General features: G+C 35.7%; 2 protein-coding genes across 2 annotated transcripts in view; one reads left to right on the forward strand and one right to left on the reverse strand.

The window, feature by feature from the left end:
* Window positions 1-1,339: 1,339 nt before the first annotated feature.
* Window positions 1,340-9,619, reverse strand: LOC144433944 (small ubiquitin-related modifier 1-B-like). Its single transcript, XM_078122355.1, has 5 exons — window positions 9,565-9,619; window positions 9,360-9,437; window positions 6,141-6,218; window positions 4,988-5,059; window positions 1,340-4,267 (listed from the first exon to the last, which is right to left on the reverse strand). The coding sequence occupies exons 1-5, from the start codon at window positions 9,574-9,576 to the stop codon at window positions 4,199-4,201; spliced, it is 309 nt and encodes a 102-aa protein (XP_077978481.1). The 5' UTR covers window positions 9,577-9,619; the 3' UTR covers window positions 1,340-4,198.
* A 2,608-nt stretch (window positions 9,620-12,227) lies between these two features.
* Window positions 12,228-13,024, forward strand: part of LOC144434626 (glycoprotein-N-acetylgalactosamine 3-beta-galactosyltransferase 1-like) — a 4,726-nt gene continuing 3,929 nt past the window's right edge. Inside the window, exons 1-2 of the mRNA XM_078123112.1 lie at window positions 12,228-12,339; window positions 12,531-12,600. The gene's annotated coding sequence lies outside the window, so the exon portion shown is untranslated. The remainder of the gene's footprint in view (window positions 12,340-12,530; window positions 12,601-13,024) is intronic.

The raw sequence follows: 13,024 nt of genomic DNA on the forward strand, positions 1-13,024 counted from the left end.
CTCTCTGACTTGCACTTTTGAACATATCTCCACGAGGTCAGACAAATCTCACCAATGTACAGGGTTCTGTAAAAACATTTTTGACATTTATGAAGTATAGAATTGCCACTGATGAGTTTCTAAATACCCATTTTTTATTGGTTATGCTATCTGCTAGACTTTTTTTCAACATGTTTTCCTGAAAGACATGCAGAATATTTGCAATGAAACTAAGGAATATTTCTGCACCTGTTATGACTCTGTCAAAGATATAGACTACTCTGAATAGGTATAACAAAAGAAATTTACATATTAAAACTCTTCATACAAACTGGCTACCAATGTTAGTGATACTTTGACATCGAAAAGTGATTCAGAGTACACGTTTAATTTAGTTTTAGTGCAATTTGATGCATTTAGAATTTCTTTGATTACTAAGTGCACCTATACTAGTATATTATTTAAACATAAGTATTACATCTAAAAATTTGGGTTTTTAAAAAGCTATAAAATAAGGAACCTTCAAGCATACTAATCAGGGAGAGTTGTGGGCAAGATATTGTATGACGTGGGTGGGAAATTGGGTAAACACTCAAAAAAATGCACACATACATGCCTAGCAACAATACCACACCCATTGCAACAGTGAAACGATGATGCATATTGTAAATACAACAGCACTGGTTTGGTAAGAGGATAAATATTCAAAAATTGACATATTTACCCAACAATTAGTATACTGACCATAGCAACAGTGCAATGATGGTGCATATTGCCACATACATGTCTGTGGTATTGCATAGGCAATAACAGTAATTGGTCTATGGATAAACATTTTTTTTAAATCCACCCGAACTGTAGTTGTGCTGCACCACCATTGATGCTATTTTTTAAATGACCATGCAGTATTTCAGTAAAGTAAACACAGTGGCACTACAACTAGCATACAGAGACTTGTAATTGGCTTTCTATAAATCTAGCAATCCTACATCAATACCAAACTATGAGAAGTTTGTCGGTACTGAAATAAGTTCTGAATTTAAAAATTACCAAGAGTTTCATGGAGTCCTATTGTACTCTTAATATAAACCAATGATGTTATTGTGTGTCACAAAACATACATTTGAACTGGAAGGTAGAGTTTGGTTGTAAACATAACCAATCGAATGAAATAACCAATTGCAAACATCTGTCAATACCTGTTGGATTACTACTGACAAGTGTTGTTGTTAACATGATTTGCATGTTACTAATGCTCAGCTAGTGCTGAAAAAGTTGTTATTCTTGGCACTGGTGTAGTGCTAGATTAGAATGCCAACATTAAGTCTCTGGGCCATACCCTCGCATGTATATGTGCATGGAACCCCTTCCTACAGTCCTGCACAGGCGGACATCTGAACATAAACAAAATAAAAACATATGCACAGAGGGGTAAAGGTATACTTTATTGAAATTCATCACGATGCCCCTGAACAAACTTTTATTAAAGATTTGACATAAACATTATGTGATGGAAAATAACTAAAAAAAACAAAACAGGAAAACAAACATGAAATGAAGTCAGTGATTTTAAAAGGTAGTGTATTCATAATTTTTTTCCCCATTTTGGTGTTCCATAAAATGCTGATGATGAAACAAGTGATGATTCACATTTTTTTCCATCTACATACTTGTATTTGAATCTAACCCCTACCCTAGTATCAATACAACCACTAACCTATTCGTTGTTATGACAACTGAATTGAGATTGAGTGAAACACTTGGTTACCAACGTTTCAATTGAGCAAAACACAAATACAAAATGTCTTTCTAGTCACACACTTTTACAACATTATCTTAAAAAATATCTTATGATAGTAGTTCAAATGTATTCCTTCAGTAATGTGAACATAGTACTTACTCCCCTACCCAGTCCCTCCTCCACTTAAACATGGATTTATACTCCCTTCCCTTTGCAAGTGTTCTCCCTGGGTCAAACATTGCTTTTCATCTGGGGTCAAAGGTTACTAGTCACTCGCATCAAGGGCTACTTCTCACTCAAGATCATGGCGCACTTGTCATCCAAGATCAACGGTTACTTATCACCTGAGGCCAACAAAGTGCTTGTCACATGGTCATGGTTCACATGTCACCAAACCCCAAACGGTTACTTGTTGCATGAGGCCAAGGATTGTTGGTCATTCAGTAAAGATTGGATCTCTATTCTTGAATTACTACCTGAACTCTCACAATTTTAGCTGTTGTTTACATTTATTCACAACCTTGTAGTTGGTTATTGTAGGAATTATATACTGGTGGAAAAAGGGAGATACAGCATACCAGTGTGCAACATACTAAAACTCTGCATTGACTAATTAACCCTGACTACTGCACTTATCAGATAAATACAGGACTCCTTTTTCAACTTTATAGCTGCAGTATATTAACATAACCTGTCTCAGCTCTATTCCATTACCAAACTCTGTACAATAGTTAGAACCTTCAGAAAATGCCCTACAAATAACCTGAACTGCGAGTTGAAATGTTAACAAAAGCAAAATACAGCCAAGACCATTTTATCACATCTTAAATTGTCGACATGTCTTAGTACTTTATCTTACACTTTTGGTATTTCCCATCACTGATGAGATAATATCTTTCACTACCAATTTGCAAAAAGACAGGTGGACAAGTTCATAGTACTGTATAAAGAAACAGACTCTCTTATGGATAGCGCCCTCTGGTGGTATTGTAGGACAGACAGCTAGATGGCGTTGGTTTTTACTGATGCCACAAACCATCATACACACAGTATACTGTAAACATTAGAAATGTTCACTAAAGACTAATCTTCCCTTTTTTCTGCTAGTAGCAAAAACACAAAGTTACTTTGTGGCCAAAGTGATTTTTTTTGCAGATAACCAATGCACCATATTCGGTAATTTGCAAAAATAAAGTTTTTGCGAACTATGGCAATATGAGATATGAGACCACAAAATAACATATTCTAGTAGCAAATATATCTAATTTTACAGTATACTGTGGGTACAATGAAGGATAAACAGTAGAACATATTAATTAAAGTGCAAGTGTGATCTGTATTTCCAAATATTTATGTTGAATTAATATATTCAGATGATAAAACCAAACCCAAAGTGCGGCATTTCTAAGACAACGTTTACGGTATTTTTTTTATCGGCAAAAGCATAGAAGTCTTATTTAAGATCAGTATTTTAGTGAAATATTTGTACTATGATACTAAATCTGCAGTTGCTGCATAAATTACTGTATTTCTTTTGACAGGAAATACATAATAATGCTGACGATACTCAAGTCTCTCAACCTAGTTCAAGTGGTCTACACACGTTGTAACACCGACCCCAAAAAAAACCTACACCCGCAAACAACCAGTTGGAGTATGGTGACCTGTTATTGTTCAAACTGCTGCCATCCTAGCTTCATCATAAATAAGTATCTACTAAAATAATCAAGTCCACAGTTCTACATGCTCACATGTTGATCAATTTAAAATAATCTCTCTGAACTTTAAAGATTTCGGGCCTTAGCTTTGTGATGTCATGCACAAAAAAGAAATTTACAGCTGTCATAAAACAGTATACAACATTCTGAAGATGCCAAATACTATCTCACAGTCAAGTACATGTATGGTTATGGGAAATACTTCTAAAGATAGAATTCATATGAGTGATAGAACAGAAAAGGGTGAGCTTATGCTGATAGAAAATGTGCTATCTTCACTAATCGTTGGAAACATATTGGAAATGTTCGTAGACAACACTGAACACAAATCATAAGTGAACAATCAAAACAAGCTATTTGTAAAAGCGCTCCAACTAGGTAATACCAAGGGGTTTAAATATGATATTCAACCAACCACAAACCTTACTCCGGCTTTTGGTAACATTCTTGAACAGAATAACGATAAAGTCAAACATTTTTAGAGATGTAACCAATACTGAAGACTCTCTCTAGAGAGCAATTGATTTTCATAACCCTGATGTCAGCAATATACTGTACAATTTGTAACACAAATAACTAAAAAAAAGGTTCACATTTTCGGACAATGAATGATGGAAAGTACTACAAACACGCTTAAGTCACTAGAGTAAATATAACACTACACAGAGTAGAGTTGACCCAGGAAGAACACGGGCTAGTAACACTGAATTGAGACATTTATGACAAAATAGTAAGTTATTCTATTTGGTACAGCTGACATTCAAACCATCTGACATCCTCCCGTCTGTTCCTGGTACACTTCAATCACATCATCATCTTCCATTTCCAACTGAAATAAAGCAGAAACATGTTGGGTTAGTGTGATGAAATTGCCACTGAATCCCAAGACACAATAAAGACATATGATAAAGCTAAAGAAAGTAATTAATTGGCTTGATTGAAGACTTTCTTAAATTAGTTGTAACTTGTAAATCCTTGTATACTTCAGAGGCATTCTTACTCTCTTCCAAATTCTGAAATATATTTTAGCTCCAAGGGTATGTCAGAGTGATAAGAACTTATAGCCGCAACTACTTGATTTCTTGGTTGACATCATGACTTCATGTACTACACATGTACTACTTATCGGCATGCCTAAGAATAAGACAACCTTCTTGTTGTAGTTTGACCATCTAGCATGAGGTAAAATGCTATTGTAGGCACTGAAAATAAGATGATATAGCAGTGGTGTGTACCTAACCCCCTAGTTTAAATACAAAGGCATGTCTTTTGTATGGCCAAAGTAGTCTGAAAGGTCCAGCCCTTGGTCCACTTATGTACCCCATGTGAAAGAGCACCGTATATTATAAGTGGAAGGAACGCCAGGATCTTTCAGGCCACAGTTAAAGTAGAGATTGTGAAAAAAAATGAAAGGTAGATTCAAAACAAAAATGTGCATGAAGATGATAAAGTGTCTATGACAAATTAGAAAGCATTTTTTCAGTATTTCGTCATAACAGCAACAAAAAAATCTAAAAGTCCAAATGAAGTATATCAGTGTAATACTAACCTGTTTGGGCGTCTGGTCATCATTAATTCTCTGTCCGTCAAATAAGAATCTGAGTGAATTCATTGGAACACCCTGAGATGAAAAGTGGTGAAAAATTGTAGATAAATATTCACTGGATAGTTTCCAAATTCCATAGATAATAAGTATATTATTACAACAATCGACATCCAATACATTGATCAGAGGATCAGTGCATAGAAATAATGACAGTTGATATATTAATCAAATAATAAACAACCCTCGATAATATTATATAGACTTAGTGAAATCAGTACACAATGTACTTCCTATAATATACACAAAATCTTCATAAAAACACAGCCCCCACCTCTTATCACTTTCTGTCCTTGTAACTAATGAAGTATTAGATTTAGTTTAAATTTTGACCCTGAAGGTTAAGGTCAAATATAACGACACTGATAAAAAGGTCATGTATGAGGTAAACCATTGAATTAGGCCAAATAAAACAAATTGTGTTTCTGATAACCCCAACTGACCCTATATATTGTCCAAAAAAGTAAAATTATAACAATTTACTTCTATTTCCCTGTAGATTTTGTTGCCAAAGTATCTTTGGTTACTTTTTTAGAAGCACATTCCAGATCTACAAAGAAACAATGTCTTTTCAGCCTATAACAGCACAGTCTGCATATATTGTGTTTTGTCTACTTCTGAATTGTCTTCATTTACTTCTTTATACATATCATCTACTGTTACGGAAGTACTGTGACCAACGAGTATTTTGTCTTTGGATCCAAGTAATTAAAAAAAATAAACATAAAATAAAATTCCAACCTATCTACCCTATTTTCTGAAGTCATGTTATTGAAAACGATTTTTTCCCCCTTTAAGTGACTTGTTGTTCCCGAGCTACCGTACAATTTTCAACAATATGGCTGCCTTTCAGTAACAAGTGATATAAACACCATAATGATACATGCATGTATAAGTTACCCATCCTCTGTACTACCTTTGCACAAGATTTGAATGAAATTATCCATCCACAAATGTCGCAATATGTAGGAAATGGGGAGATTTGGGTAAATGTCTGAGGTCAGAGGTCAAGAACTTATAAATGTCTCGTATGTTGCAGTTTTTGAGTTGCCTGTAAACAGTGATTTCTAGTGAGCTTTGACAGACAACAAATACTTACTAATCTTTCACAGTAAGACTGTTTCAGTTTCCTCATCTGTGTGGTCATTTTTACTTTGAAGTGGATTTCACTGCTGTCCTATGGAGCCACAAATAATAATAAAAAGACAATTTTGCATTAATAAATATATGAAAGTAGTAACTTGTAACTCGTTAGTTGATAGGTGATAAAATTACTTAACTCTGCTGCCAGACATCTTGGTATTTATATCAAGGGTTGTCAATCATTAATGTATTCTCGACGTTTGAATGTATACTAGCTAGTAATGTTCATGACACAAGTCAATCTGAAAGCTCCTTTATTCACATTATATACCACTAACAACCACCCCAATTTATGAGGAATTGTTTTTCCACATTTGGCAAATTAATGCAGCCATCTTGAAATGGAAGTCTATGTAATACATCACAACATTGGTCGATTACAACCAATACACGATAATCATGCACCAGGATTTCAAAGGCTGTGTTGAAGGAAATAAATGAAATGGAAACCCTTGACTTTTCATGATGCTACTTCAAGTACTTGGTCTAATATATTGCAAGGGCATCTTTTGCATCAAAAAGTTCATAAGGGACGAAACCCTTGATACAAATACCAAGATGTCTTACAGCAGAGTTAAGTACTTCTATCACAAATAACAAGGTACAAGCATATACCCATGTCTTGATACAGCCTGGTCTAATTTCATCATCATGTGTTCCTGAAAATTTGTTCTGTTTGCATCACCCATCACATGCCTGTACTTTTAAGGTTTAGGAAGAGTGATGGGGGTGGGGGGGGGGGGTGTAAAGGAAGTTAAAATCAACCTGAGTTTGCCAACCGTTTTTCTGTGTCCCCTCTCTAATATGGTACAAGGTATGGAAATCTATGCAAGTTTTACAAGGCTCCCATCCATCTGTTACCAAGGTTACAAAACCTAGGCAAAGCTATCAGCTCAACCAGACAAATAATCGTCTGGGTGCTATACTGTCTAGCTTTCCCATTATATAATCAGGAAACACAAGAGATCATCGATTCTGAAAACACATTCTTTCAATGATTATTTCATTGTATCTATCTTGATTTCATTTGTGTTCTTTTTAATCCCTCCTCATTACTGTGACAAATTTATCATCATCATCTGACCACTGGTTGGCTCACCATGGCATATTTCCTTAAACCTCACTTTTTCAATGAATCTTTACAGCCCTTGTAAACATTCATTGTGAAACCATCCCATGTAATAAACCAATAACAATTTAGTTCAATCTGGCATTATGTTATAAATAAATGAAACAATTTTTATACCAAATCCAAAAGATTGATAAAAGGGTTTCAACTCTGTTACACTTTACTCCCTGTCTGGGACAATATCTTGAAGTCATGCATTGTAAACATTGTGACTTCCGATATCGCAGACAACTTGTCAAATCGTGTTGAAAAGTATGTAGGATGTATCTTACATAATGTAAATGTTTGTAACTGCATTTTACTTTTTCACAGATGAATGTCCATCCTCATAATGATATGATTATCCTGGGTTTGAACATAAACTTTCTCCTGAATGATAAGCAGACAAACTCTACTCATGTTTACAGAGTGTTTTACCCGAGTTCACTTTAAGTTAATCCTGTTTTTCACAGCTTGTAGTAGTTTGTCTACAAATACCCTCTGGATTACCATGTAAATGCACAGTAAACCATGATTTTTTCCCTTACTCTCTCTATGAAAAAAAATTCCCAAGAAGTCCAATAAGCTAGTAGTAGCACCTTGCTACTTTAGATAATCAAATTCATCTTTTACCTACTACTAAAAGAGAGTCACAGCAAATGATTCCTCACTGTACATTGTATGTGTGTGTGGTAACTAGTGTAAGTTTGTGTACAGAAAATTTTACGTTAAAGATGAGCAACATAAAGTATACCAGATGGGACAAAATGAGGTGAAAATAGACTAAGGTTGACATGACGACGAATCAAAAACTCACCACGGGTTGAGGAAGAGAAACATTTTAGAATTTTAGTGATCAAGTTGACATGCCAACAAAACCAAAATTTTTGATAAAAGTAAAATTTGATGAGTTATTATACTAGAAATAATCATGGGAGTTTTAAGCCTATGACATGTATACACAATGTTGTTTGGACTGTACATATACGGAGTGTAGCCTGGATTCGAGTCGTGCAGATTTTGACTTTCACCTCCCCTCTCACCTACCATTTCCCTAAACAGTTGCATATTCAAACCTACAATTAGACACAGTGACATTTTATGATATGGAAATCATGTTTACATCATACTGCTTCACTCTCCTAGTTCATCTCACAGAAGGCACATTTAAAAAACCTCAATAAGATTTATGTTGGCTTTCTGGTCAAAGTTTCATTACTGTAAAATCAGTTAGTAGTAGGATAATGCTAGGCGTGAGGGGAGATCACAGTCAAAATGCACAGTCAGTCATACAACTTGACTCTATAGGGTTTAGTGTATAGTGAGTGTAATTTCAGCTAGGTAAATGACAACTTTTTTTCAACCAGACATAAACAGCAAAGCACGTTCTTGATAGGTGTGCCCCAAATCCTCAAAAAAATGAGTAATTTTGAAGACAATATGCCGCCATCTACTCAAGATTACAAACCAAAATATTCAAAAGTAGGTCAGTAGAATCGTTGTACTATAGTAGTAATACATTTGACATGTCAATCAAACCGCTCCAATATTTTGAATATTGATAAAAAATCCAGTCGTCAAATAACATTTTATTTGGCCAAGCATACATGTCGATGACACAAACAAATGCTACACAGGCCTTACTTACAAAGCCACTGTCAACCACACTGTCAAACATACAGTTTGTGTTCATACAGCTTGCGTTCATCGGTGTATATTTATAATATAACACGTGTAACATTCTTTATAAGGCTTGCTATATTCACGAAGTTACAAACTGAAATAGGACCTGAAAGTAGGGGACCGGGGAACGTCTCGTCGTCACGTACTACCCCATTGTCGATTTCTTGATACAACCAAACTAAAGAAAACACCATGTGTGTGTCATTCATTCAATGAATGCATGGGCATTTCATGGCGTAGTGTTCGGAACTCACGTGGGTTCCGTAGGAACTTGTTCCAACGTACGTAAACTCGGTCGGATCAATACTGTTCATATATTACGATGAATACTGTTTCGGTATAACTCCGAACAGAATATTGGTGACTCTCTTTGTCCAAACGTACCTGCCCCATGACTTTTAACCTAATGTATTCGCCAGAAGAGCTTCCTCCGTTGGTTCCGCTTCCCTCGGGTTTTTGTTCCTAAAACAAGCATTTTAAAAACAATTATTAATACGAATGAAAACGGTTAAACTGAGAGCTATATAAAAACCCTAAACCATACTAGTTAACTAGCAAAATGTGATATATTCAGGGTTTTCTGGATTACCTGATCAGACATCTTATGCCGTTTCGATTGCACACTTCGCAGAAGAGTAAAGATGGCGGCAAAACACCGGAAATGACCTTATAACAAAGAACTCTCATTTGGCGTATGAGGGCGCAATTTAAGCGGATTTAAGTCGCAATTGAAAATTGCTATATGAACAATTTTCATATTGTTTAGCCTTCTGTAAATTGAATTATTTCGTTTGAAAGTTTCGAGTAGTCTCAATATTTTTTATAATGTTTGGAAGTTATCAAAGTTTTCAAGTCCACAGAAAAAGAATTTTGTAATTTCAATTTCAAGGTGTTGTTTCTTTTTTTTAAATCAGCTAAGTTTTATGACCCTTACAGGATATCACATTGTGGGTTCAAAAAAAAAAAAAAAAAAAAAAAAAAAAAAAAAAAAAAAAACGGATTACATATGAATTGAAACCTGAAAAGTACAATTCCTTGACGAATTTACAAGAAATAATCCCCAAGAAAGATAAGTTAGATGCTTAAAAGTTTGAGTGCTCAGTAACACACTGCAAACACTACCGTAACGTTGTATACTCACAAACCCAAATATTGTGTACACTTTAGTTCATAATATAGTACGTATATATAACCACAGACCACGTATAATTATAAACCCATCCTGGGAGCGGCTCTGCACTCACCAACTCGTTTGGTAGGTCTGTGCAGCCCTGGTGGTGAGTCCCATGTCCCATTAAGACCAAAGAAATATATTGTCCTACCCCCTCATTTTAGACCAAAAGTTAGATAGATTGGTCCTATTTCCTCCGCTGAAAGCCCCCCCCCCCCCACTTAAACCAACGCTTGCCGCAGTTGGGACATTTTTTGATCAAGTAACCAGACTATAAAGATATATTCACTAAAAATTGGCCAATTACTTATGAAAAGACACTGTCTGTTATAAATCGGCGAAGGTGGTGACAACTTTAGTGAAAGCAAGCTTGGTTTTGAATCTGTGGCCATGTTAAAACTGTACTCGTTTGTAACTGTAATATCATTTTCAGACAACAACTATGTGTTCACTGCAAATTGTTCAAATACAAATAAGGAGAGCTTCTTCATATTAATCATATGTGGATTCAGTATACTCCAGTATTAACAGGCTGAAATCATTATCGCCGTTGAGGGCGCTGATGCTTGGGTGCAGAGCAAAAAATTTGATTTGATTTATTCATAGACCAGGGTCTATGATTTATTGTACATTATGCAGCTACAAAGAAAACACATTTACTCACAGATGATTCAATACTGTTCAGGATGTATGATATTATGAGAAAGTTATTGTATCTAACAAAATATTGTTTTAAATGTTCTAGTTGCAGATCAATACCCGAAAAACCTTACCCCGGAGCCGGGGAGGCCCGTCCCTACAAAGGAAAGCCAGCAATGTAAGTTGTGTCACATTCTTCCTTCAGTTTTAGCCACTCCAAGTCTCTGACACCTTTCCGTCACTCTCTTAAGATCTAACTCTATACATATTAACATCAACTTTCTCCGTTTACCCTGTATCCAATGTTCGTGTCTATTCACTTTCCGTCTTTCCATACTCGGCTGATCAAATCTGTAAACGACCCCCCTCACTTTTTGCACCCAATGCTTTGCTATCACTGAGATAAGGCGGATTTTAAATCCCCTTCTTTTTTGTCATTGTTAAATAAAGCACAGACAAGTAAGAAACTGTTTCTTAATTGCATATGGTTAAAACTAGCTGTACTAGCTGCAACGCGAACGTCTTTTTAAAAAACTATTTTGTCAGATACACTGACTTACTCATATTTCATAATATCGTTCACCCTGAAAAGTATTGAATCAACTGTAGATAAACCGTTGGCGTTGTGTAGCTGTACGCATGATATGGTACAGTAAATTCCATAATGGAAATTCTATGATTCCATCAACTTGAAATTGATAATTGAGTCCGCACCCTATAATCAGCGCCCTTAACGCGATCATGATTTCACCCTCAGGCTGTTACTGTATCGCTTATGGACAAAATCGACCTCGAGATCTTATTAACATACAAAATGTCTAATTGTTCGTTTTAACAATTTACAGTGTAGCATATATTGTGGTTGTCTGATAGGCAAAATATACTTTGGACCGCTTACAGCCAATACAGTTTTGAGAAGGTTGACGACAGCCATATATAGTATATCACTCAATCACGTATGTATGGACGCTGAAGTTGATTTTACACTGTTAGTTTGATGTGCACCCATACCGTACATCTCTGAAGTGGAGCAAGTGGGTGGGGGGGGGGGGTGTACTGTAATATACTATACTATATACTGACCCAGCCTAAGGCCTCCATGGTTTACCCAACTGGTGCTGGCATTTCATTATATTAATGATGTACTACGTGCATTAGTCGTTATTCTATATATCTAAAAAATATAATATTATTGTGATGTTGTAATTCTCTACTTGTGATGTTTATGTAGTTTTACCCTCATGTCATGGATTATAACTCAGTACATAAGACTACGAAGTCTAAGTATTTGAATCAAAAGCTGTTAATTCGGAAAACAATCACTGTGGGCGGCGAGGCCGGCCTGTTACCATGCGCCATCTGCGAGATCTGTTTTTATCATGTACATAATTTGAACTAGAATAGCCTGATGGTGAAATCTGCTAGTCACAAATCAAAGCGTCACGCAAAATATCAAAATCATAATATTGAATAACCATTGCATTATCGTTTACAAATTGGATTTTCTTGAGACTGGATTCTGCTTAGCCATCATCCTAACCATGGAAATGGAAGGTACAGGCGTTCAGTTTTTTCGTAAATGGACATCAAAGAGATTGGTGTTTCTGTTCGCCTTGTGTTTGATACTAACTGTATATATGGTATTCAGTCATGATATATTAACGTTTACACGTCCACCTTTAATGTTATCGGGTAGGATTGACACGACGATATATTCTAACAATTCTTCTGGTCCATCATGGCAGGGATCCGAATCCGAAGATGACGCTAATAATAGCCAAAGTGTAGTTACAGGCGTTCCTCTATTTAGAATAGGTAAGTAACGGGTGTCGGGAAATTGTTAGCTATATATAATTGCTTACAATATTTCAAAATCAATACGACTTAGTGATACCACATGTGACCCAGGCTGAATAGGTGATTTTATTTAAAAGAAATAAACACGTTAACGACGATGAAATGTTTTTCAAACGGGCAGTATGTACAAGGCGATCCGTGATCCCTTCCCCAATGGTACAAGTAATAATTCGTTACCCGCGCCTTCCCCCATGGGACAAATATTCACTCTGTCACAGATCCCCCAAACTCTACAAATGACCACATGGATATGTAACAGGGTGAATGAGTGAAGGTTAAAGAACAGGAATAGTAACAAAATGACGACCTATACATAGAACCTGAAGAATTTATTTCATTTTATAGATAAACGCTAGTAGCATTTGTAAACTACTGTTCATGA

This window comes from Glandiceps talaboti, chromosome 4 (assembly GCF_964340395.1).
Source record: "Glandiceps talaboti chromosome 4, keGlaTala1.1, whole genome shotgun sequence".
Lineage (NCBI taxonomy): Eukaryota > Metazoa > Hemichordata > Enteropneusta > Spengelidae > Glandiceps > Glandiceps talaboti.

Excerpts from the sequence above, each read along its gene's own strand:
- LOC144433944 (XM_078122355.1), bottom strand. Across the intron at positions 6,219-9,359 it reads GGTTAAAAGTCATGGGGCAG|GACAGCAGTGAAATCCACTT; the intron begins GTACGTTTGGAC and ends GTGGCTCCATAG. Across the intron at positions 4,268-4,987 it reads ATGACCAGACGCCCAAACAG|TTGGAAATGGAAGATGATGA; the intron begins GTTAGTATTACA and ends GCTTTATTTCAG.